Source organism: Physella acuta, unplaced genomic scaffold, assembly GCF_028476545.2.
Source record: "Physella acuta isolate Inbredline_101_S28 unplaced genomic scaffold, ASM2847654v3 ptg001066l, whole genome shotgun sequence".
In the NCBI taxonomy this organism is placed as follows: domain Eukaryota; kingdom Metazoa; phylum Mollusca; class Gastropoda; family Physidae; genus Physella; species Physella acuta.
The window spans coordinates 236,459-258,972 of NW_026732583.1; the positions used below are offsets into that span (position 1 = coordinate 236,459).

Sequence of the window (22,514 nt, forward strand, 5' to 3'; positions counted from 1 at the left end):
CCAGTCCAACCTTGACTGTCAGAACTATTTTCTCTTACCTGCCACCAGTGTATTTGAACTTGGTGCTTCTCCCTAGTCTTGTAAGCAGACGTTTTAGATTTCTCCCCTCGGCCCTGTGATGTCAGACTGGTGTATATTTATAGTGGACTAAGTGCTGACTACAGAGCCTGTACTATTTTCCTACCCCAACGCCCCCTTCTGTTTCATTTGTTTACTGTACTAAGTGAAACGGCCAGTGAGGAAGCTTACTGGTAAGCAAATGTCATATTTATCTATAAATTCCTAGAAATAGACCGACCTAGATTCCACTAGAGGTGTTCCAACCCCACCCCAGAGTTTGAGCCTGGGGGTCAACAAGTTTAGTACCTTACTTCCCCCCTCAACCCCCGTGTCTGTTGTATACTGAGCCGGATGTTGCCTGTCAGTGTTAACTGCTCGAAACTTTGATCATGTTTTTTTGAGTTTGTGACTATTAAACTTGCTTGGTTTGATGGCATGATACTCAACAGTTTGTTTTAAACATGAAGCCATGCAGTAATAATAGATTTTTATAAAGATCGTTGTTAGCTTTGTTTTAAATGTGCGTCATATTTAATATACACGTTTGTTGCAAGTGCGTGTGGCATTTTTAAATGTCCTTTTATTCATGACTTTAGTTTAACTGAAAAAGCTGTTCAGTTTTAACCTTAGGCCCTATGACTAGAATATAAAATACCGCTAATTTACTTAGACCTATCGTTATTTAGTTTTTGTAAAAAGTTGTTCCGTTAAGCAACCCAAACACACACAAAGGTGTTTAAAAAATCAGTACCGGTAACCATAAAAAAATGTGAGTTGTTGTGACTGGGAAACCTATAGCCCACGTTTGCTTAAATCAGTGTATTAGAAGCGACATGAAAAAATGTCGGTTGATGAATTCCCGATTAGATCCGTACAAAAGATGCCTGACTGCTACAACTGCTGTAGCAGACCTACCTACAGCAAGTCCCATTATCTCTATACAAGTGGGCCTGTTTTATCGTTCTGACGCTCAAAGTGTTTCTTGCCAAGCTAATAAAGCGAAGCTAGAGCTTATTTTATCACTGCGAGCAGCTATCAATTGTCTTGACGTTTTTTTTTTTTAAACTTAAAAAGACTGCTTAGGTCTGAGGTGATTCACTTGAATTGTGTTGCTTTTTTTAAACACCCGCTGGAATTTATTTCTGTTGGTGTAGAGTGGAGACACTCGCGCCGTTGTTTTCTTTGCCTGGAGAAGTGGTAGAAGTCTAATAGGTTAATGACTCGTGCTGTTTCAAAGGTATCCGTCCACAGAGGCAGATGGTATCTTACAGGTGTATGGTAACATTTGGTATGTATGCAGGGGAGGGGGTGTCCGTGTACCATACCAAGGCTCTACTAGCCAGTCTCTAGCGATTCTTTCTCTATATGTTTCGACCAATTTGACACCGCCGTGAACTTAAATAACGCCCGTCAACACCTGATGGGACCTGCAAAGAGCTGATACTTGCTTTATCCCTTGCTTTATCACTTGCCTTGATAAATTGAAGGACAAATGAAGATTAGATCCCATACTAGAAACCTCAAGAGGTTATTTTTTTTAAAGTGCTTTGATAAGATGTAGGAACTGTATTTAGTGTGATAAAGAGCATCATTTCTTGTCCCTAATGTGTAAATCTCTAGCCAGATAGTGGTCTGCGATAAGTCGTATCGCCGCTAACAGGTTGTTTCATTCACGTCTCTACTTGTAGCCTGAGCACCCACCATAGCGCTCCCGCCCTGCTGGTAAACGATCATAACATTGTTGATGTTTCCTTTCTCCCTCCTCCAGAGGAAGTTCAGCCAGGTCATTTTTACCGCTGTTGGCCTAGTCTGTTTGGTGCCACTGTGAGTGGATGTAGGTTGTTCCACCTCATGATGCACCACGGCCTCTTTAACCTAGTTTATCTTGGAACAACATTAATGAGATGATGCCACACGGCACCCACGCCATCAACTACAAGAGCGGGAATGCGTTAGAACATTACCATGTTATCAAAAAATGTGCTTCATTTAGTAGAAGAATGTTTTTTAATTCTAGTTTAACTCCACATTATCCGGCTACAAAACTAAACGAGACTTTTTAATCTGGCTTGTTTGATTTAAAAGAAAAACGAATGTATATCCGAACAAAAAATGCAAACAGTTTACTATTGATAGATGTGTTAGCTGTAGACTGATTCCGGTGCCTCCCTGGCAATTAGTTTCTCGGCTGCGTAGCGGCGCTGTTCCCTAAATATTCGTTATTAATTCATGGGAACACTTGCGATAGCTGTCTACAGCGTTAACTACATTTTTTCCCCCACACTGTCGGCATCTATAAACTAGCTAACTGATTTGCATTACCAACTTTTTTCTTTATTTTACATGAGGGAAAATGAAGCGTAAATGTTTTATCTCTAGAGTTGGCTGGCGACTTAATGAGATGCGAATAGGGTTCACATAGGCCAAACAACATTGAAATTTGCCAGATTTTTTTTTAAATAAAGGTTTTTTTATTCGTACTGTTCAAAAATTTAGAATCTTTTCATGTTAAATATTATCACAATATTAGTCATATGTATATGACCATAACTTGTGCAGGACACCTAAGAATTTTTTTACATTAAAAAATTGGTTTTGTTGTCGATTTTTTCATCTACTTTTAAAGTTTTTAATATTTTTAAAAGAAGCTTATTACAACGCATTTAATATCTTAAGAGTTATTGGTTATTGTCCGTGAATCTATCATGTTTTTTAAACAAACGTGCTAAGATTTTAGCGTAAAAACTGCTTTTTTTCAATCCTAGATACGCTTGATGTGGGTTTATTTGCTGCGGTAAATATCCAGCTTGTTGAAACATCCTGTTTGCTTTGGTTGCTTTCTGGTGCTAAATGTCTGGGGTCAGGGTTCACCTGTGGTAAAGAATGATCCCATTTCCGCTTACCTGTGCGGTTATCATCGGGGAGATCAACGCTGCTTGGGCCAGATCGAGGCTTTGTTGTTTCTAATTGTTCTGGCCACCTTTTGTTTATTACAACTGTCTCGGACTGGGTTCTGCTTGCTGTACTAGGGGAAGACTGTCTTGTCTGCTAGGTGTCGATATGCGCAGGAGAGGCCTTGGTGACTATTTTGAGAGAAAGTGGTAAAATGGGCTAAATGTTATGTATGTACAACCTCTTTTACGTATCTTTTAATTTCTTTAAATTTTAGCGTGAAGATCTGCACTGGTCCCAAATGATTGGTTGATATTATTAGGTCTTGGGAAAATAGCGAAGGGGGAAATATTGGAAGGGGGGAAAATATGTTGTTTTTGGACATATTGTGATAACCGGCGTATCAGTTTGTTGTAAAGGTCGTACATTGGACAGACACTTTAGAATGAAATCGAGTCAAGTCGTTTTGTTTCTACTTTCTTATTTCTTACATGGACTAAGGTCCGACTTTAGTGTCCCAGGTGTGGAGGCTGCTTCGCGTTGTAGAGGAATCTACCAAATGTCCGCTGTAAGCTGATTTTAATGTAAACACTTGGTCCATCTATGTTTTACATCTCCAGGACTTTTTTAAAATTGGAGATTTGTAATGCTGAAACCTCTATATCAAGCATTTAAATCACAAATCTTTGTACGTAGATGTCCTGTTAAGGTGTGCTGGTCTGTTAGACGTAAATCACTCCGGCTCTCCGGAACATGGGGTGTCCTTAACTGAGTGACCACCATATGGTAGTACCAGCCAGTGGTAACCTAAAGGTTACCTTTTGCTGAGTGACCACCATATGGTAGTACCAGCCAGTAAAGGTTACCTTCTCCCCACCTTGCAAGCACACCAGTGAGTTGTTCGAGTCCGTGTGACCCTAAGTCCTGGTTCACATCCCCAGACAAGCAGCGCACCTGCCGGCCAATCTAGTGAGGTCCTGGGTCTAGTGCTCCGTGCACGGCATGACATACAAGTACACAGTGGGAAGATTACGTTAAAATGTCAAGATTTGACACAGACGGGAAAATGGTCCCAATCTTTATGTACGCAGCTTTTATTGAGAGATAAAAATGGTGGCTACAGAAAGACTTAAGTACAAAGACACGTCTTCACATTCTAGGTTTCGGCGCATTCAAGAAAATAAAACGTGTCTCTATTTGAAGTCCTTCGACTGTTGCCACGGTGAAGTATGGAATACGTTGTACCGGTGTATCATTCACACATCGTTTGACCTGTTCATCTGATTGGGGTGTGTGTATCAGCTGGTCTATACACAATTTGTATCTGAATTTGAAAATCTCCCAATACTTCCATGCTCCCAGTCCACTACGCCGAAAGGAAATCAAAGACGGAGGCGGTTCCCCGGTGAACTCACCTTGAATGAGTCACTTCCTGTAACACGAGCGTTTTTTAATAATCATATAAATCAAACATCCTTATCAGAGAGGCCTTTCACCTCCCACTTTTTTATCTGCAGGTAATCGGCTAGCTGTCTTTATAAACGGCTCTCTAATTTCTTCAACATTTTGTTTTAAAGTTACATTCATATAACGGCAATACTTACTTGCGCGGTCATATGAAACATTAGTGCTTTCTGTAGATCCGACTTTGCCTCTTCACTTAATAGATTACACGTGCTACTTGCCTGAAACCATCCTCTGTATCTTAGAAGATTAACGTGGAATTGGTGAAAAAATCCACGCTTTCTCAATTTTCACTATTTTTGGAAACTCTATTCGGTGTTTCTCTTAAATGCATTCCAAAACTTTTGAGGGTGTTCGATATTTTTCTAGAACTATCTTTTTTGTTTGTTTAGACTACATCAAGAAGTCTAAAGGTATTACTAGAATAAAATGTAAATGGGTTTGAGTGAATTGAAGTCTCAGTTAACGTAGTGTGTTTTAGTTTAATTGAATAACTATTGCAGTTTTAACGGTTTTATAGCCAAACTGAGTTGTTCCGAACTTTTTTGTTTAAAACTTACTAATTATACTAGAACAGCTGTCAATAATTAAGGCATATGTGCTTGATTAACTGAAAGAAACGCCTTATTATTAACATATTTTAAGAGTATTTAGTTTTATTAAACTTTTAACACCTGGTTTTTTCATTTCATAAATATTGTTCTACCCCTCTTCTCCCAAACTTGACTGCACTTCTCCCCTCCCCTAATCATGTTTACTTGCCCTCGCCAAAAACGCTTCCGCCAGACTTGACGGTTTCCTATTCTTGTATGAAATGTTGGTTTTAAAAACCCGCATTGAAGTTACCACGGTTTGAATTTGCTTTGTTGTGGTAAGATGGAACACTGGTTGAAGGGCGATGTAAACTGTTCAGGAAGTTTCAGCTAAATCACACACTTTCTTTTAGTGTAAGTTGTTGGATAATGCAGAACCCAACCTACTTGATTATTATTTAAATCGTATGTTTTCAGCTGCAAGTTGTTATACAATACTGTTTTTATGCTTAGTTACGCCAGACAAAGCAGTACAGTACTATATCGAGGTTTTTATATATTTATTAAAAAATTTTTTTTTTTTTTTGCTAGGGTTGTTGTTGGGGTTAGGGTATCAAAATTAATCTCAGAGATAATATAAGCGCATAAAATACTTAATAGTCCGTATGCCATAATGGAACTTATCTCTCCCCCTATCCTGTGCCGTGAGGGTGTGTTCCCCATCGATCTTTCTGTACCTTCTTTAAACAACAAATAGATGGTTTTACACCTTCCTTCCTCCACCAAACTCTTCAACACGTGCTCTGACTAATGGGTTAACCGTCGTTATGGACGCCACAAAACCTGTGTACACGTCATGGAGCCTCTTTCTGTTCACATTTAACTGTCACGCTGTATCTATCACACTCATAGATAAGCCTGAATTGTAATTGCTGCGTATAATAAAACTTCAATGTTTTTTTTTCTTCTTACAAGTTCCTTTTTTGTACATTTGCTACTTCAATAGCTGTGTACCCACAATAATATTGTCAAGTGAAAATTGTCCTCTTAATAGTTTAGCTGTTGACCTAAGGGTAAATAACTTGTCTTGTACGCCTGAAACCCAGTTTTAAAAGCCAGCGATCACAACAGCTTGAATCTATCTCATCCTCCTACAACCTTTTTTTCTGCCTTGAAGGAATCAAAAGAACTTAGCCTAGAAATGATAAGCCTGGTGACTGTATTACACCTGAGTACCCCAGAAGGGGGAGGGTTTTGTGAGGGAGAGGGGAGCTATCACTCTCCTCCCCAGCCCGCCCCACCCGCACGTTAAAAAAAGCGTGGAGTACTCACACCTTGAGCATGCACGATTGAGAGTTTGAATGATGTTAGCTCACCTAGCGTGAGATGGCAGCGTAGTGAGACAGATTTTTTCCTGGTGTTTCTCAAGGATACACGGACTTGTGTCGTCTGGTTGGACATAGTGTTTATGACCTGATGATTCTCTTTGTGTGTGCTATAGCGTAGATCGGTTATCCTAGTGTCTTGTGTGGTCAGTAGCTTCTCTGGTTGGATTATAGTCCCGTGACCTGAAATAGTTGTTTCGTATATGGTTCCATTCGGACAATCGTATCTGTGTTTCATTGAACATGATGTACGGTAACACTTTTTGTTGAAATAAGACTAGTCTTGTTGTAAAATATCATTATGATTTTAAAATAATGGAGTATTTAAAAAAAAAAAACTTCAGGAGACTTGTACCTTTTCAATGAGTTGCTCAATATGAATGATACAACAATTAAAAGTTTTAAAGCAAGCGTATTCTGGACTTTTGACGAAAATCTAGTTGAATGTTGTTGTGTTTTTTATTTAAATGTAGCTCTTTGAGTTGTAAATCACTTTTTAATAACGCGTCTATTGCCTGTATTTAAAAATAACGTCGGAAAACCTTCCCCTACAGTTCCAGTTGAACAGCCACATTATGAATTTTATGCCACCCGTTGTTTCGTGTCAACTTTTTATCATCGGTCTGAAATGTTTTCAATACACCCTGGGCATGAAATGGATTCAAGGCCTCATACTGTCGCCAGCCCCTTGTGAAGGGGTGCTGTTTATGTTACCTTTCATTTCACTATTATCTGCTTCAACCTCCTATACAAATGTTTCTAGCTCTTAAAATAACACGTTTTGATAAGGATGTTCAATTATTTCTTATGTCTTTTCTCTCTCGATTTTTTTCCTTGTATATTGCGCTGTTAAGTCGTTACAGGTTTTTCCCCTGGGCATACAGATGTAGATATGGCTAAGAGTTAAAATATACGGTTGTATCTTTGTCCTGCTCAATGTTAACGGCGTCATTTCGTGATGTGGCGGATAGCATCGCTTAATGTTACCACCACTCGTTCACTCCGGTATTGCGTCGGTCTATGACCTCACCGGCCTGTTCCTGCTCTCATTGGCAGCTGTATTACAGCCCAGGAAATCAACAAGAACAATTTCAAATATAGTTGTTCGTAGCCCTATGCGCATTATATCCATTTAGGCTTTCGATTCTACCCAATCTTATTTGTATATTGCTATAGAGAGCGCGACGGGCGGATGGGTAATTTGATACTAACACAAGTCCATCTGACCTCTGTAGCACCTGACTGAAAGGTCAGCGAGTTTGTTGTTTTCCGCCCACACAACTGTACTCTACCATCTGAAGTTAACCCACAGATCCAGTGCTAACTACATACCTTTTGTTGGTTCTCTACTGACTCTTGTTTGGGTGATCAACTCTTCACAACCTCTGATTAGTAGACTCAGCTTAGTTGTTCGTTGTATAACTTGAAATTAAGAATGCTTGTTAATATTCTGTTCCAACTTAAAGTTACTAGTGCACTAACACATTGAGTTTTAAAAAGATTTGAAAATGGATGATTGTTCGATATGTTCAGTTTGCCTAGTATTAAAACCGCCAGTTGTAGTGCTGTATGTAGTCTACCTATTGAAGTAGTGTGGAGTGTCTGCGGTTTCCCCGTACAGTGTGAAGGTACCGTCTGCTGATCATCTCTGACACGTATGTTGTACACGGACTTGCATGGGTCCGTCCCGTGTGCATTTTTTAACCAAACAAACATCCCCCCTACTCTCCAACAAACATCCCCCCTGTTCTCCAACAGATGGGATCGTGTGCTTGTTCTATGCCCTTATGTGACGTGTCAGCGTCTCATCGAAGATTGGCGTGTTTTACCGGTACAAAGACTTCTTTACTCACTGTTTTATAACTCCCCTTTGTTGGTCGCAACACAGTGACTGGTGTACACTGTATAAGAGCTGCTATTGTCGTTTACTCCATGCATCAGCCTCTACCTGTATTAGCCTCTACCTGTTTTAGCCTCTACCTGTATCAGCCTCCAATATTATGTACTACGCCACTCTGTATTAGCCTCTAGTATTCTGTACTACACCACTCTGTATTAGCCTCTACCTATATTAGCTTCTTCTGTACTACACCACTCTGTACACTCTGTATTAGCCTCTACCTGTATTAGCCTCTACCTGTATTAGCCTCTGCCTTTATCAGCCTCTACCTGTATCAGCCTCTAGTATTCTGTACCACACCACTCTGTATTAGCCTCTACCTGTATTGGCCTCTACCTGTATTAGCCTCTGCCTTTATCAGCCTCTACCTGTATCAGCCTCTAGTATTCTGTACCACACCACTCTGTATTAGCCTCTACCTGTATTGGCCTCTACCTGTCTTAGCCTCTACCTGTATTAGCCTCTACCTGTATTAGCCTCTACCTGTATTGGCCTCTACCTGTCTTAGCCTCTACCTGTATTAGCCTCTAGTATTCTGTACCACACCACTCTGTATTAGCCTCTACCTGTATTGGCCTCTACCTGTCTTAGCCTCTATTAGCCTCTAGTATTCTGTACTACACCACTCTGTATTAGCCTCTACCTGTATTGGCCTCTACCTGTCTTAGCCTCTACCTGTATCAGCCTCTAGTATTCTGTACTACACCACTCTGACTTAGCCTCTACCTGTATTAGCCTCTACCTGTATCAGCCTCTAGTATTCTGTACTACACCACTCTGACTTAGCCTCTACCTGTATTAGCCTCTAGTATTCTGTAGGAGACCGACCTCAATAGCCACATATCCCATCTGAAGGCGGCCCCACATGCTAGTACTGTTTGGCCAAATAGGATTCTAAAAGTCTCTCCTGTAAACGCTCCTGACCTTTTTCCTGTGTTTACTGTGCTTGGTTGACGTTACAGGGGGCAATGTTGAATGGCTGCTTGCTCTGGAACTAGTCAAGCTATTCTACGATTAGACTGCTGCTAAACTTGTAGAATTTCTTTACTGCCACTAGCAAATCTTATTGGTGGGGCTATTGTTCGAACTAACATTGTTACAATCTTGTTTGTTTTTCCTTGAGCTAACTCCATGTATAAAGTTGTCCAGTCAGCTGTAGACTAGTGTTAGTACTGGTATTGTTACAATCTTGTTTGTTTTTCCTTGAGCTAACTCCATGTATAAAGTTGTCCAGTCAGCTGTAGACTAGTGTTAGTACTGGTATTGTTACAATCTTGTTTGTTTTCCTTGAGCTTACCCCATGTATAAAGTTGTCCGGTCAGCTGTAGACTAGTGTTAGTACTGGTATTGTTACAATCTTGTTTTTTTTTCCTTGAGCTTACTCCATGTATAAAGTTGTCCGGTCAGCTGTAGACTAGTGTTAGTACTGGTATTGTTACAATCTTGTTTGTTTTCCTTGAGCTTACCCCATGTATAAAGTTGTCCGGTCAGCTGTAGACTAGTGTTAGTACTGGTATTGTTACAAACCTGAGTGACCCAGTTGTTTTTTCTCTCTGCTAGGCCCAGTCCTCCCACTACGTATTCCCCAATGACCCCTTTAGAGGGATCCTGTACCCCGATGTGGCGATACGGCTAATCCACTATAGGCTTGGGAAATTTCCGGTGGAAATTGATTCATCAAAGAGCGACCTACCGTCTTTCTGATTGAGATTAAATCTCGTGGCCCGAAGTTAGGGATGTTTTTCTTTAAAACCATGTACTCAATAGCATTATGGTAAAGGGAAATCGGCCATTTTGTCGCAAAGAGAAGAAATGTGGTTGCTAGAGCAAAAACAAATTCATAACTCTAAAAATCAGCTTTTGAAAAAAAAAAATGAGTACTGTAGCGTTAGAAAAATACATTTCAGGATCTAAACAGGTAATTTTGCAGGCGGCAATTATTAAGATGCCCCAGGTAAAGATAAATTAATTATCTTCGCCGTTAATCTCAACAATCCTAATGAAGCGGGCATATATCTTATCATATCGTGTTGACATTATCAAGGTACCGTATTTTAGAAATGAGATCTTTTAAAATTAGTTTCTATTTTTGCCGTAAATAAACAGTTGACAATGAATCAAGGGGTACCCTCAAGCTGCTGTGATGATGTCACGTGTTCACCATGTGTACAAATAACCAATAGGATCCTTGCGGCAGGGAGTTTATCAACATTCTTCCTTAGCCATTGATATTCTAAGTGCGCCACGTTTTCATTAACTATGGCGATAGATTCTTTTGTGGTTTAGTTTTTCTTGACTGCCTGCTTCTTAATAATCCCACATCCTGATATGAAAAGAACCTCCAGTTTTAAAACCCTAGCTACAAACAGACGCGAGGTTGTAAATGTTTCAAGTCGTGCGATATTATCTAGTTCTAACATTGGGTATTGCTCACTGACCCCTCACTGATCCGCTCACGTTGTTTTTTTCCCTCCTCCTCGCCTCCTCCTACCCACCTCCTGTTTCCAAGACAGGCTTGACAAGAGTGGAAGAGAAATTATCAGTGCACCTGGACCGTTATCAAATAAATAGATTCCCATAAAAGCTTCATAGTCACGGGCTGAACATGGCTTTTATAAGGCAGCGATGAATCATTGAACTAGCCGTGTAGTCCATTTTCTCTTTGATGCTGCAGTCTTTCTCTCCTCATTGCTATGGGTCTCGTTTAGATTGCATACTTGTGCTCCTTTGTGTGCCCTTTAAAATCTGGATATAGAGTGAGACTAAATGAAACAAATCTAAAGTTTTAATACCTGGCGTGGCTACATTTCCTTGTACACTGTAGTCAGCACCAACAGTATGCTAACAATAGTGTCGCTGTTGTGTTTTTTTAATAGTAATTTTAGGTCTTCCGCTCACTCTATCGCTGTTGTATAAACTTCATTTTTTTTTTTAAATTATTTTGTTTTTGCTTGATGATTAAACCCAAGTTTATAAGTTACAACCCGAAGCGTTGGGCAAGAAATTAATTGCCTATTTTATTAGGAGGAAGAGGGTAATTACTCGAATCTAAATAGTTTGGGGGTAATTACTAGATTCTAATTTCTAGCCGTGTTTGTGGTATAGAAATATATCACATCTTTTGACGCGCATTGAACAGCTTTGGTCATGGTCTTATCATTTGTCAGATGAACCACGTTAATCGTTTGTAACTATTCGGTAAAAGGACAAATGTTTTATTTATTTCAGCATCCAAATTCGGTAAAAGGACGAATGTTTTATTTATTTCAACAGCCATATTCGGTAAAAGGACAAATGTTTTATTAATTTCAACAGCCATATTCGGTAAAAGGACAAATGTTTTATTAATTTCAACAGCCATATTCGGTAAAAGGACAAATGTTTTATTAATTTCAACAGCCATATTCGGTAAAAGGACGAATGTTTTATTAATTTCAACAGCCATATTCGGTAAAAGGACAAATGTTTTATTAATTTCAACAGCCATATTCGGTAAAAGGACGAATGTTTTATTTATTTCAACAGCCATATTCGGTAAAAGGACGAATGTAAAATTTATTTCAACAGCCATATTCGGTAAAAGGACAAATGTTTTATTTATTTCAACAGCCATATTCGGTAAAAGGACAAATGTTTTATTAATTTCAACAGCCATATTCGGTAAAAGGGCGAATGTTTTATTTATTTCAGCAGCCATATTCGGTAAAAGGACGAATGTTTTATTTATTTCAACAGCCATATTCGGTAAAAGGACGAATGTTTTATTTATTTCAACAGCCATATTCGGTAAAAAGACAAATGTTTTATTTCTAAATCCAAATACGGTAAAAGGACGAATGTAAAAAAAATTTCAGCAGCCATATTCGGTAAAAGGACGTATTTATTTTCAGCAGCCATATTCGGTAAAAGGACGTATTTATTTTTAACAGTCATATTCGGTAAAAGGGCGAATGTTTTGTTTATTTCAACAGCCAAATTCGGTAAAAGGACGAATGTAAAATGTATTTCAACAGCCATATTCGGTAAAAGGACGAATGTAAAGAAAATTTCAACAGCCATATTCGGTAAAAAAAAAACGAATGTTTTATTTATTTCAACAGCCATATTCGGTAAAAGGACAAATGTTTTATTTCAGCAGCCATATTTGGTAAAAGGACAAATGTTTTATTTCAGCAGCCATATTCGGTAAAAGGGCGAATGTAAAATTTATTTCAACAGCCATATTCGGTAAAAGGACAAATGTTTTATTTCAGCAGCCATATTTGGTAAAAGGACAAATGTTTTATTTCAGCAGCCATATTCGGTAAAAGGGCGAATGTAAAATTTATTTCAACAGCCATATTCGGTAAAAGGGCGAAAGTTTTATTAATTTCAACAACCAAATTCGGTAAAAGGACAAATGTTTTATTTCAGCAGCCATATTCGGTAAAAGGGCGAATGTAAAATTTATTTCAACAGCCAGCCTTGAATTGGCTCTGTTTGAACTTGGTTAAAACTTTGAAGAACAGAGAAAACGATTATTTAATTTTCATTTCAACAGCTAGTTTCGACTCGACTTTAAGTGCGCAGAAAAGATTTTTTTTTTTTAAAACAGCTAATTTCGACTTGTCTTGGTCTGTTTGAACGTTTGTAGAAGAGGACCAAGTTAATGTCAGCAGACAATTGTGAGCTGTGCCTGTTTGAACCCGTGGCCCGTCTATCTGGCATCAGAGCGGGGATCGGCCCGCCTGATACCCGCAACACGGGCTGACGTGGGCTCTGGTTTCCTGGACCCCGCCGGCTATCTGACACACGGACACATCTTAGTCTTCTTAACGTTGCTAGAGTTTAAACATTTTTAAACGTTGGTACATGGAGTGGCATTGATCTCTTGAATAGCGGTGTCAAAGTTAAAAAAAAGAGAAAGGTTACTAGAAGCGGTAGTCTCCACCAAACTGAACTCGTTCAGGAAGGATGGAGTCGACAGGTAGAAGACTTTTAGAAATATTCTCGCGGTGTCTTCAGCCTGCCAGCAGCTTGAGATGTTACGTCATTCGGTGGTTTCCTACCTTTTTATCTCGTTTGCCGTCTTTTGTAGCCGTTTATCTTATCTAACAAGCGTTAGTGTAGGATGTAATGACGTTCGCTGCAAGTTGAACAAACCCAGCATGTAGTAAATAGAAGAGTTGTTGGGATGGGTGGCCGAATGGTTCCATACGTTGCTGATTGATGAAATGGTTGACCACTGGTGTCTGGCTTTAATTGCTTGTCCGCTTTAGCCTAATGACTTTATAGTTTGTTTTTCTCACGCAGATTTCCGCTCATTCTGCCGTCCAATATCGCGTTAAAAACAGTTTCCTTTTCGAGTTATCGTCCTTAAAAAGTAAAGGAAATAATTTAAAATACAATAGGGTCTTTGGAAAACGTCTGTGTGCCGCATTGATTGGCTCTGTTTCTTTAAGATAGAGGTGTCTTCTAGCAGTGTGAGAGCCTTTGTTAGAGTCTGGCCTGTTTGATAGTACTCATTCCGTGTGTCTGGCCTGTTTGATAGTACTCATTCATTGTCTTGCTGTGGGACCAGCAAATCGTATGTCTGCAGGTGCGCGTCCTATATGCCAGGCTGGAATACTCCGTTTTTACCTGTCATTGTCTTTGAGGTTTCCCCGGGGCTAAATCATGGCCAAATCAACATTGGGCTGGTAAATGTTAGATGTGCTTCGTGTACATCAACGCGGATTTACTTTAAGCACGGCTTAGCAGTCAGATGTTGTTTTTACTGCTGGGCTGTGTTTGGTTAATGTTGGGAAGTGAAGGTGTGTTGACACGTACATGGTTATTACACCTCTACGTGAGGATTCTGTTTGTTTCTTTCTGTAGCTTGTACAAATAGTTGATTCATGTTCACTTTGTTTCTACAACTCAACAGAGTAGTTTAGTTTACAACTGGTGATAGTGTGCTCAAAAAATATTTGGATTTCTTATACAAAGTTGTCGGATTGCAAAAACGTTTGATGTGTAATTAAAACCTAAAACTGTACCACCCGAACTTAAATGAGGTAGTTGGTGTCACGGAGCTAAGGCTTACGGTGACCCCCGTGTATTGATGCTGTGGTTGGAGTGAGCGCTTGATTCCTCCAGTCGGCTCGTCACACAATGTCACGTTACAGCAATGGATTCAACCACCGGCCAGCTAGCACGGGGATATACATGTCTCTGTGGGAAAACAAGCTCCAGGAACTTGTGGTAAATCTTTGACAGTTTTTTTATTCTTTATACACACTTTTTGTACACGTTCTGTAACCATGCGTGGGTGTCAGCTGTATAGGAACTTAAGTTGGTGACGCAAATATTTTTTTTTTAATTAGGTAATTGTATTGTACAAGTCTTTTATGTTATGAACTAAGTCACGAGAACTGCTTCGTATATTTGACTTGTATCACACATAAAAAAAAAAAATGTCTCTTACAAAGAACAAGAGTTAATGGTAAAATAAGCAAATACACTACACACCTTTTTTTTTTTAAATTCTCATTCCGTCACTCCAATAGTCAGACATGTTTCTCTCACGTAAGTTTTCATTTCTCTTGTATTTATCCCTATATGCCTAGTAGTAGCAGCCAAGGGTTTGTTTACCCTGATATATTTTATTTACAAACCTTGATACACAACGGTGATGTTGGTATTTAACCGGACACCACCTATAGTAACATAGGCTTTTCATAAATCAGTTGTTAGCTACAGCCTGTACCGCCCCCGCCCACCTCACCCTTTTCTCCTCTCCCCCCCCCCCCCCCCCCCCCCCTCAGATTAGCTCCCCTGTTGACCAGCTACCCCCCGACATCTTCCCACTTGATACACCAAATCTTCTCGCCTCGCTACAGGTTCAAGGGAAATAAATCTAGTTATCAATGTTTTTACTCGAGAATTATCTTTCACTTCTTGTTTTCCGCCGTAGCGGCGCCTGTGCTTGTCGTAGTACTAGCCCACTAGATGTAGTTGTAAACTCGAATCAGCGCTGTGTAACAACATGGAGAGACTCGCTCTTTGTACGACCCTCCACGCTTCCCCTATAACCCCTGCCCGTGCTGATAGCACGTGACGTCAGTCGTCCATCCGTTCTTTTGTTTATGCCTAGCATACATGTTTATAATGTGCATACATTTACAAACTGCATGTCTTTGTTGGGTGGGGTGTGTTAGGTGCTAAGTGATAGATAGATCACCAGTCATAGAATGCTTTACACCTGTCTTGGATGTTGAGCGGGTTTACTTGGTGTTATAGATACCAATCTCTGAATGGGTGGGTGAGGGGGGGGTAGATATTTGGAAGGGTACCCAAAGGAAATTCTCATAGGATGTGTTTACAAAAAATATTTCTGCAAACACTTTTTGCATCAGTAATTTTTTTTAACTGGGGGAGGGGGGTGGAGATAGAGAAACTGTGTACACTATTGTTTTGTTAAAATCATTTCCATGTTACTTAACTGTGTTGAGTGTGTGAGTGCATGTTGTGAGGCCATGTGTGAATTGACCATCAGCTTTTAACATTGATCTGGCTGGCTGGGTAGGAAATCAACTGCTACAATCTCAAGTGTTGTTTTTTTTTTTATCTCTCCTTTAAACAAAGCTGGCATTGTACATCTACCTGTTGCTCTTGGTGGTGGGGAGTTTGATGGTTACTTTAAAAACAATATTTTAGAGAATGGGGTAAAAAATTATTTTAGAGAATGGGTAAGCTGTTTTCTAAGTCAAATGAAAGAAAACCTTTAAAATAACAATACTTAAATATTCTGGGCTTGATAAAATGACACATGATCTGTGAAGTAATTAAACACTTTTGTAATCAGCAGTAAGACTAGTAAAAGGTTTTTTATGTACACTTTATTATATTTTAACAACTGTTAGGTTTTAGAAACAAATATGGCTTGGCTTTATAATAAGTGAAGGATTTATATCTTCTACAATTTAAATCCTACTTCCTCTGTCTATCTACACAAATAATTAAAAATAAGACAAGCAGATTTAATTATATGTTTTCATTGGGCTTCCATTCTGACAGGAATCAAAACACTCTAGAGTTTTCTTCTTGAATTCAAAACTTAATTGATAAAAATATGATATCAGAGTTTTACCTGTAACTAGGTCAAGGATATAAAAATAATTTTTCACAGGATGTTCCTTTATGTGCATGTGTTTACCTACAGAAACTGTATTAAGTTGCCATGATTACATTTTATTCTAGCTCTTTTATTTTACTTCCCCTTTCTATTCCAACTCACATACAGTGACATTTTAATGTTACTGGCTGAAATATAGGGACAAAAATACTCTTCTAAAACAATAACTAAACAAAATATCTGCTTTAATTGTTATTCAAATAGCACAATGTATTTATACAATGGTACAAATTCAGTGAGCAACTAAAACTGCAAACAAAATTCTCAGTCCATCAATCAATAAAATGGTGCAGCCCATCAAACAATAAAATTGTGCAGCCCACCAAACCATAAAATTGTGCAGCCCTCTAAGCTTTGTGTATTCTCTCTCTCCTCCACAGGAGCTGCTCACTAGGTCCAGCCTTGAACACCATAAACTGGACTTGATGGCCGAAGTTTCTCATTTAAAAATGAGACTGTCATCCGCAGAGAAGGACAGAAGAGAACTGGATGACAGATTCAGGGCAGTTCAAGTAAGCAGAAATTTCATTTTCTGAGAGGCTATTCAAAGGCTTTTGCTCGCCTCATCAAAATTTTAGCAGCTGTTAAGTGATGTTAACTCACAAATTCATAAAGCTCTCCCAGAAAATAAGTCCGGTGTCTTAATGATCAACATTTTTGTTTGAAAATTCAGATGGCATTTTACTCTAAGATTGCATTTTACTTAATCCATAGCTATTTTTAAAATGTTTATTCCCAGACTAATTACAATTTTTATCTGTTGTCTACACTATTTTTGTATGAAGTAAAATGTGTAAGTCTTCAATATTTAATGTTAATTTTTAAGTTTCCTAGTAAATAATTTTATCTACAACAGAAAATAAAAGAGCATATAATTTAGATTTTACTTAAGAAACACAAACATTAATGTAAAAAATATCACATATTAATAGTATGATGAGTTTTTATTTTTTATTTTTACTTGTATAATTTAGGTGTAGCCTACAAACAAAAATGATTTATTGTTTTTGTATCTTTATTTTTTTCTTCTGCCTATCCAACAATTAGAAAATGCTTAACCTGCAACTGTTTATCAAGCTGATAGTTGCAGTCCCCCTAATAGAAGCTGACAAGACATTGACAATCCTCATAGTTCATCCAGTTTACAGTATGTTTTTTCCATGTTACAGAGGCAGGTAACAGAGCTGGAGGCTAAACTGTTGATGAAAGATGCAGAAAACTCAGAGCTGCGCCTCAGGCTAGGAAGAAATGGAACACTACCCCTAGATAGTTCAGGTATGTTGAGTATAACTTGTAAGTTTCATTTTACATTTACCCCAGATATTTTAAATTGAGTACATTAGGCAGAGCTTTTTATTCTGAGTGTTTTTTTAACATGGTGTTAAAGTAGCTAATGTGTTTTGTTGTAGTATACCTAGGTTAGGTAGTATCAGAAAGACACTGATCAACATGCTGTTTGATTTGCAGATACTGAGGTGGAGAAATTGAAAAGGGCTATTGATACGTTAATGCTGGCTAATGAAGAAAAGGTGATGGTTTGTTTTGGTTCTTTTCAAAGTACAAAGCCAGTTGGTAAATTATTGTTATGCTGAGGTTAGGTTTCTGGCTCAATTATAATAATTTTTAATACTAGTATCTTAAATAGCTAACGAAGAAGTGTTGGGTTAATTTTTTTTTAAGAATTCTTTAAGATTTTCATGTTACAAAACATTGAGAATCAATTGGATTGGTACCTTGTTTTAGCCTTATTTATGGCTTTTATGGACATTTTTACAGCGTTTATTTAGAGAACTGCACTAAATCCACATAACTAATCATGCTGGTTGATCTTTCAATATCATAGAAAATAGCTCAGGATATTTTCTCACATAAAGATTTAAATTTTCTACTGACAGGAGAGAAAACTGGAAGACATGAGACGATTATTGAAGCGCTACAGAAGAGTGGAAGAAATATTAGTACAGGCTCAAGGTCGGAAAGGTAAGAAAGGTTTTGTCAAGCTCGTTGCTTCCTTGGTAAAGGTGTCAACTTCATATAGTTATGGAAAGTGAGTGGTATGTTTATTCTATCTTGTTGTGTCAGTGTGTGTATACATACTTGTCTTTGGGTTGAATGTGATACAATTAAATAAGCTAACCTTACAGAGACATATAACTAAAACAAACAAAAAACTACTAAGTACCAAGACCCAAACATGCTATAACAAAAAAAAAATGAGGCAATGTATAAAGGAGTGTAATCAAACTTTAATTTGATCACAAATGTTGTTCCTTTGTTAAAAATTACCCAACCTAATTTTTCCTGCAGCTGTAGAGGAGCTGCTGATGAATATTGAAGATGGTGACACCAGCTCCAACAGCTCCTCCACAACACCCTCTGTGGGGGAGACAGCAATCAGGGATCAGCCATATGTAAGTCTGTTGTTTGGTAGAATAGGCATCTACTAGGGGAAGCTACTACTTATGTTTGACTTGTTCTTTTTTATAATCATGAGTAGTTAAGGGGAGAGAAGGCTTATTTTATTTTTTGGGATCTTTGGTATTAATTTTTCAGTTAGATTTTTTTAATCAAGACTATCTACCACATAAAATAAAAAAAGTAAAGATTTTGTATTAATAATATTTTTTTAAATGTCAATGTTGTAGCCAATGTTTCATCCTGATGATCGACCAGACAAGCATTATCTTTCTTCACCTAGTGCTACCAGCACACCTAGTAAGTCATCAGTTTTGTTGTAGACTGGCATGTAATGAATGAATCCCTGAATGTAAGCAGGGGGTCCCATTTGTCAGTACTTGATGAAGCTATTTTGTGTCTGGTTGCAGTGCATCAGTTGAACACCAGTTTTAATGGTGGCAATGCTGTGTCCTCTATACCTGTCAACTCTAGACAAGCCATGGGGATGACACGCTCAAACAGTTGTGAACATTTGGTGCCGGGATCTAAACCAAAGGTGAGCTGACAGTGGCAGGCTGGCTTTTATTTCATGCTCAATTTGTAGCTAAAGTTAAATTGTGTGTGCATGGGGTGTTTAGCTGTCAAATCAGGGTTTGGTTGGACATGAGTCAACTCAGTTTTATTGTGTAGCTTACCATAGTTGGAGGAAGTAAAGGTAGCTGGGTTATAAAATATGATGGAACTGTACAACATCGGGTTCAAAAGTACAACATTAGGGTTCAAAAGTGCAACATCAGGGTTCAAAGGTACAACATCAGGTTTCAAAAGCCACTTTATTTAACCTCCCAGAACACAAAAGGTTTGCTTATATTTTCTGTTTCTATTTTTGCAGACACCGTCATTCAGAAAGAAAGACGAGCAGTCCCCGGTAGGTGGCCCCCCTCCAGGATCAGGCGGATATGGTACGTTACCCAAGCAGCGCAGTAAAGAAGATGTTCGGGAGGGTAAAAGGTCCCGTGGGTTCCACAGCCTGGGCAAAACACTCCTGAGGGTTAGGTCAGGCAAACGAAGCAGCTCAGCTCCTAATCTAGGTGACACATTAGAGGGCGGCAACGCCTGGCCTGCTGTGTGTATTCGTTGGCCTTTTTCTCATTTCTGGCCTGCATGGATATGGATTTATACACGTTCTTCTCATAACCAGTAACAGGTTTCCATTAGCCTCGCTCAGATAATCAATTCAATATTTTCTTCATATTTCATCTGCCCTACCCAAAAAAACCCACCAAATTCTTACAATTAGTTTTTTTTTAAATCCTACTAAAAGCTGAGGCTTAATTTTTGTACAAGTCGCTCCTTGTATTTTGTGTTATTAAATAAAGTAAATGATTCCTTTTAAGTTGTAAACATTTTATCATTCTGTAATCTTCTCTCATTTTGACTTAAGTGGCATCACTGCACAATGTCATGAATTTAAAACATCCCTATAGCCAATAGAGCACACGTACATGAATGACATTTTAAAGCTTATTTACACTTGGCCATTTGTGGCAAGTTTGAGAAATGTATTTTTTCCTTAGAAGAGATAGATAAAATATTGCTCTAAATCTCCTGTCATGGAGGTAAGTAGACACTGCATGTTAACATTTTTTGGCCTAAAACTGCAGAAAGAAAAGAACCAATTCACCCAGCATGATCACATGACACAGTAGCTTTGGTTTGGTCAAGATGACAAATTTGGCTCTGCTTTTTGATTTTGTTGTTTTTTTTTCTTCAGTTTTAACCAACTCAACTTAAAATCATATCAGTTTACTCCTATGAGAAAAACCTTTTTATTTGTATTGTTTTTAGCTATTGGACAATTAATTAATTGATCACATAAGTTGATAATTATTACATTTAAGTGTATTCCCTATTTACAAGATAATAGGTGTAAGCTATTATTTATCTAACCCATTATTATTGTCATATATAATCAAATCTCAAATATAATCAGTTTCATCTTAAAGTAACACAATTTAATTATAAATGTTAATTACATGTACACAGACAAAAAAGAGGTGGTATTCTCTAACATGTATATTTGTCTTAGATCAAGACATCTAATATTTTAACCATCCATACTTTATTGTATTTGTGTAATTAAGTAGTTAATTTAAAAAGCTTAATCATGACACTTAAATTTATAATTTCATAGAAAATAATAAGACAAAACATTTAATTTATTTTTGCTTGTTTACTTCTTAAAAAAAGACTTTAAAATTTAATGTTTATTTATATCTTATTTAATATTTAAGAACCCATTTAGAATGTAGATATAAATTTCCCATATTTTGTTTATAGGAACACAAATTTAATCCTATTTTTTCACTTGACCAATGTGTACACAAAGCTGTACTTTAGCATACATTGAGTCTCCTGTTTATTTCTTTTTGTTTGAATGTCTTCACTGTGATGTGTTGAACCACTTGTCACTAAACTAGAACAGATTTGTTGCTATGATGTAGCTGAACCAGCTGAATGATCACTTTTCTGCCATGTTTGGTGTCTGATGTCCACAGCTCCTCTCTACTAAAACCTGTTGTTTTGATTTTCTGGACCATGTGGCTGTTGTTATCTGACCTCTAACCTCCGACCTCTAATCCATATTAAACCATTGTTTAGAGTGACTAGACCCTGTGGTTGTTGAGAGCCCTCTCCACTAAAACCTGTTGTTTAGAATCTCTAGTTCTTGTTGTATGTGTTAGACCTGACCTCTAACCTCTGCCATCTAAAACACCTAATGTACCTTTGTTTGGTTGCACAAGCCCTATTCTCACTCCCTCCTTATCTAAGATTTAACACATTTTTCATGTGTCTTTACCATGTTAATGAAACTTTAAAATGATTGTATTTAAAACTCTATAAGCCTAATGTAAAAGTATTATGTAAATATGTATCTACTTAAAGACAGCTAGGCTGAAGTGGTTATGAAATGTATGTGTTAGTATAGGCTTGTGTTAAATTCAGTTATCTGTCAGTGTGTAGCCTTTATAAAAGTTTCAGGTTAAATCCAAGTTTTGTGTGTGCAGGTTCAGGTTAAACAATATTTAATGTGCCTGCTAGTATGTCCTATTGGGTGAAGTTTTACCTTGAGTTGTGATCTATGACCTGTTGGTATCAAAATAGCTGCTCAGGTGTGCTAGTCTTTACCTGGTTTACCTGTGTCTCTCCATTGTCTCTAATATAATCACACAATTCTGTTTACTCACCTGATGACCTTTCCCTCCCTGGTGAGAGAAATCTTCACCTCATATATACCTCAATACTCTTTGGTTGAATCTCTTTACAAATTTTAAGTAACAAAGAGATCTTTTGTTTGCTTTATGTCCAAGTGTAAAGCACTTAGTAGAATGGATGTGTATTTGAAAGTAAAGATCCCTGCAGTCTGAATGGCATTCTTTAACAAAGCTGCAAATAAATACATCTCAGCCTAGCCTGTTAAAACAACACAGGTCTATAAATAGCTGCAGTTGTCTACTCTAGTTGTTTTTTTTTTTTGTTGAATGGGATTGTTGATACTTAGCCCACTTGACATTGTGACAGCAAGGTAGGGCTTTTAATGTGTTTCCTTCCTCTGTGTTCAGCTGGGCTAGATGTGTTTCCTTTCTATAAGTTGAGCTGGGCTAGATGCGTTTTTTTTTTCATTGTCTCTCACTTGTTCAACCTAGAGAATGTCTCAGTCAGGCAAG

General features: G+C 38.0%; 1 protein-coding gene across 9 annotated transcripts in view; it reads left to right on the forward strand.

The window, feature by feature from the left end:
- The window catches only part of LOC131955448 (liprin-beta-1), an 84,452-nt gene that overhangs the window by 53,073 nt on the left and 8,865 nt on the right, over positions 1–22,514 (forward strand). For 5 of the 9 annotated variants that reach the window (XM_059319585.1, XM_059319579.1, XM_059319578.1 and 2 more), the window contains 8 exons: positions 16,770–16,901; positions 17,559–17,664; positions 17,857–17,918; positions 18,285–18,369; positions 18,697–18,800; positions 19,035–19,104; positions 19,215–19,342; positions 19,679–19,877. In XM_059319585.1, coding sequence (XP_059175568.1) covers positions 16,770–16,901; positions 17,559–17,664; positions 17,857–17,918; positions 18,285–18,369; positions 18,697–18,800; positions 19,035–19,104; positions 19,215–19,342; positions 19,679–19,877 — 886 coding nt within the window. Of the gene's footprint in view, positions 1–6,307; positions 6,481–14,127; positions 14,457–16,769; positions 16,902–17,558; positions 17,665–17,856; positions 17,919–18,284; positions 18,370–18,696; positions 18,801–19,034; positions 19,105–19,214; positions 19,343–19,678; positions 19,878–22,514 lie in introns of those variants that run through there. The other 4 variants (XM_059319582.1, XM_059319581.1, XM_059319583.1 and 1 more) reach the window with 4 other exon arrangements.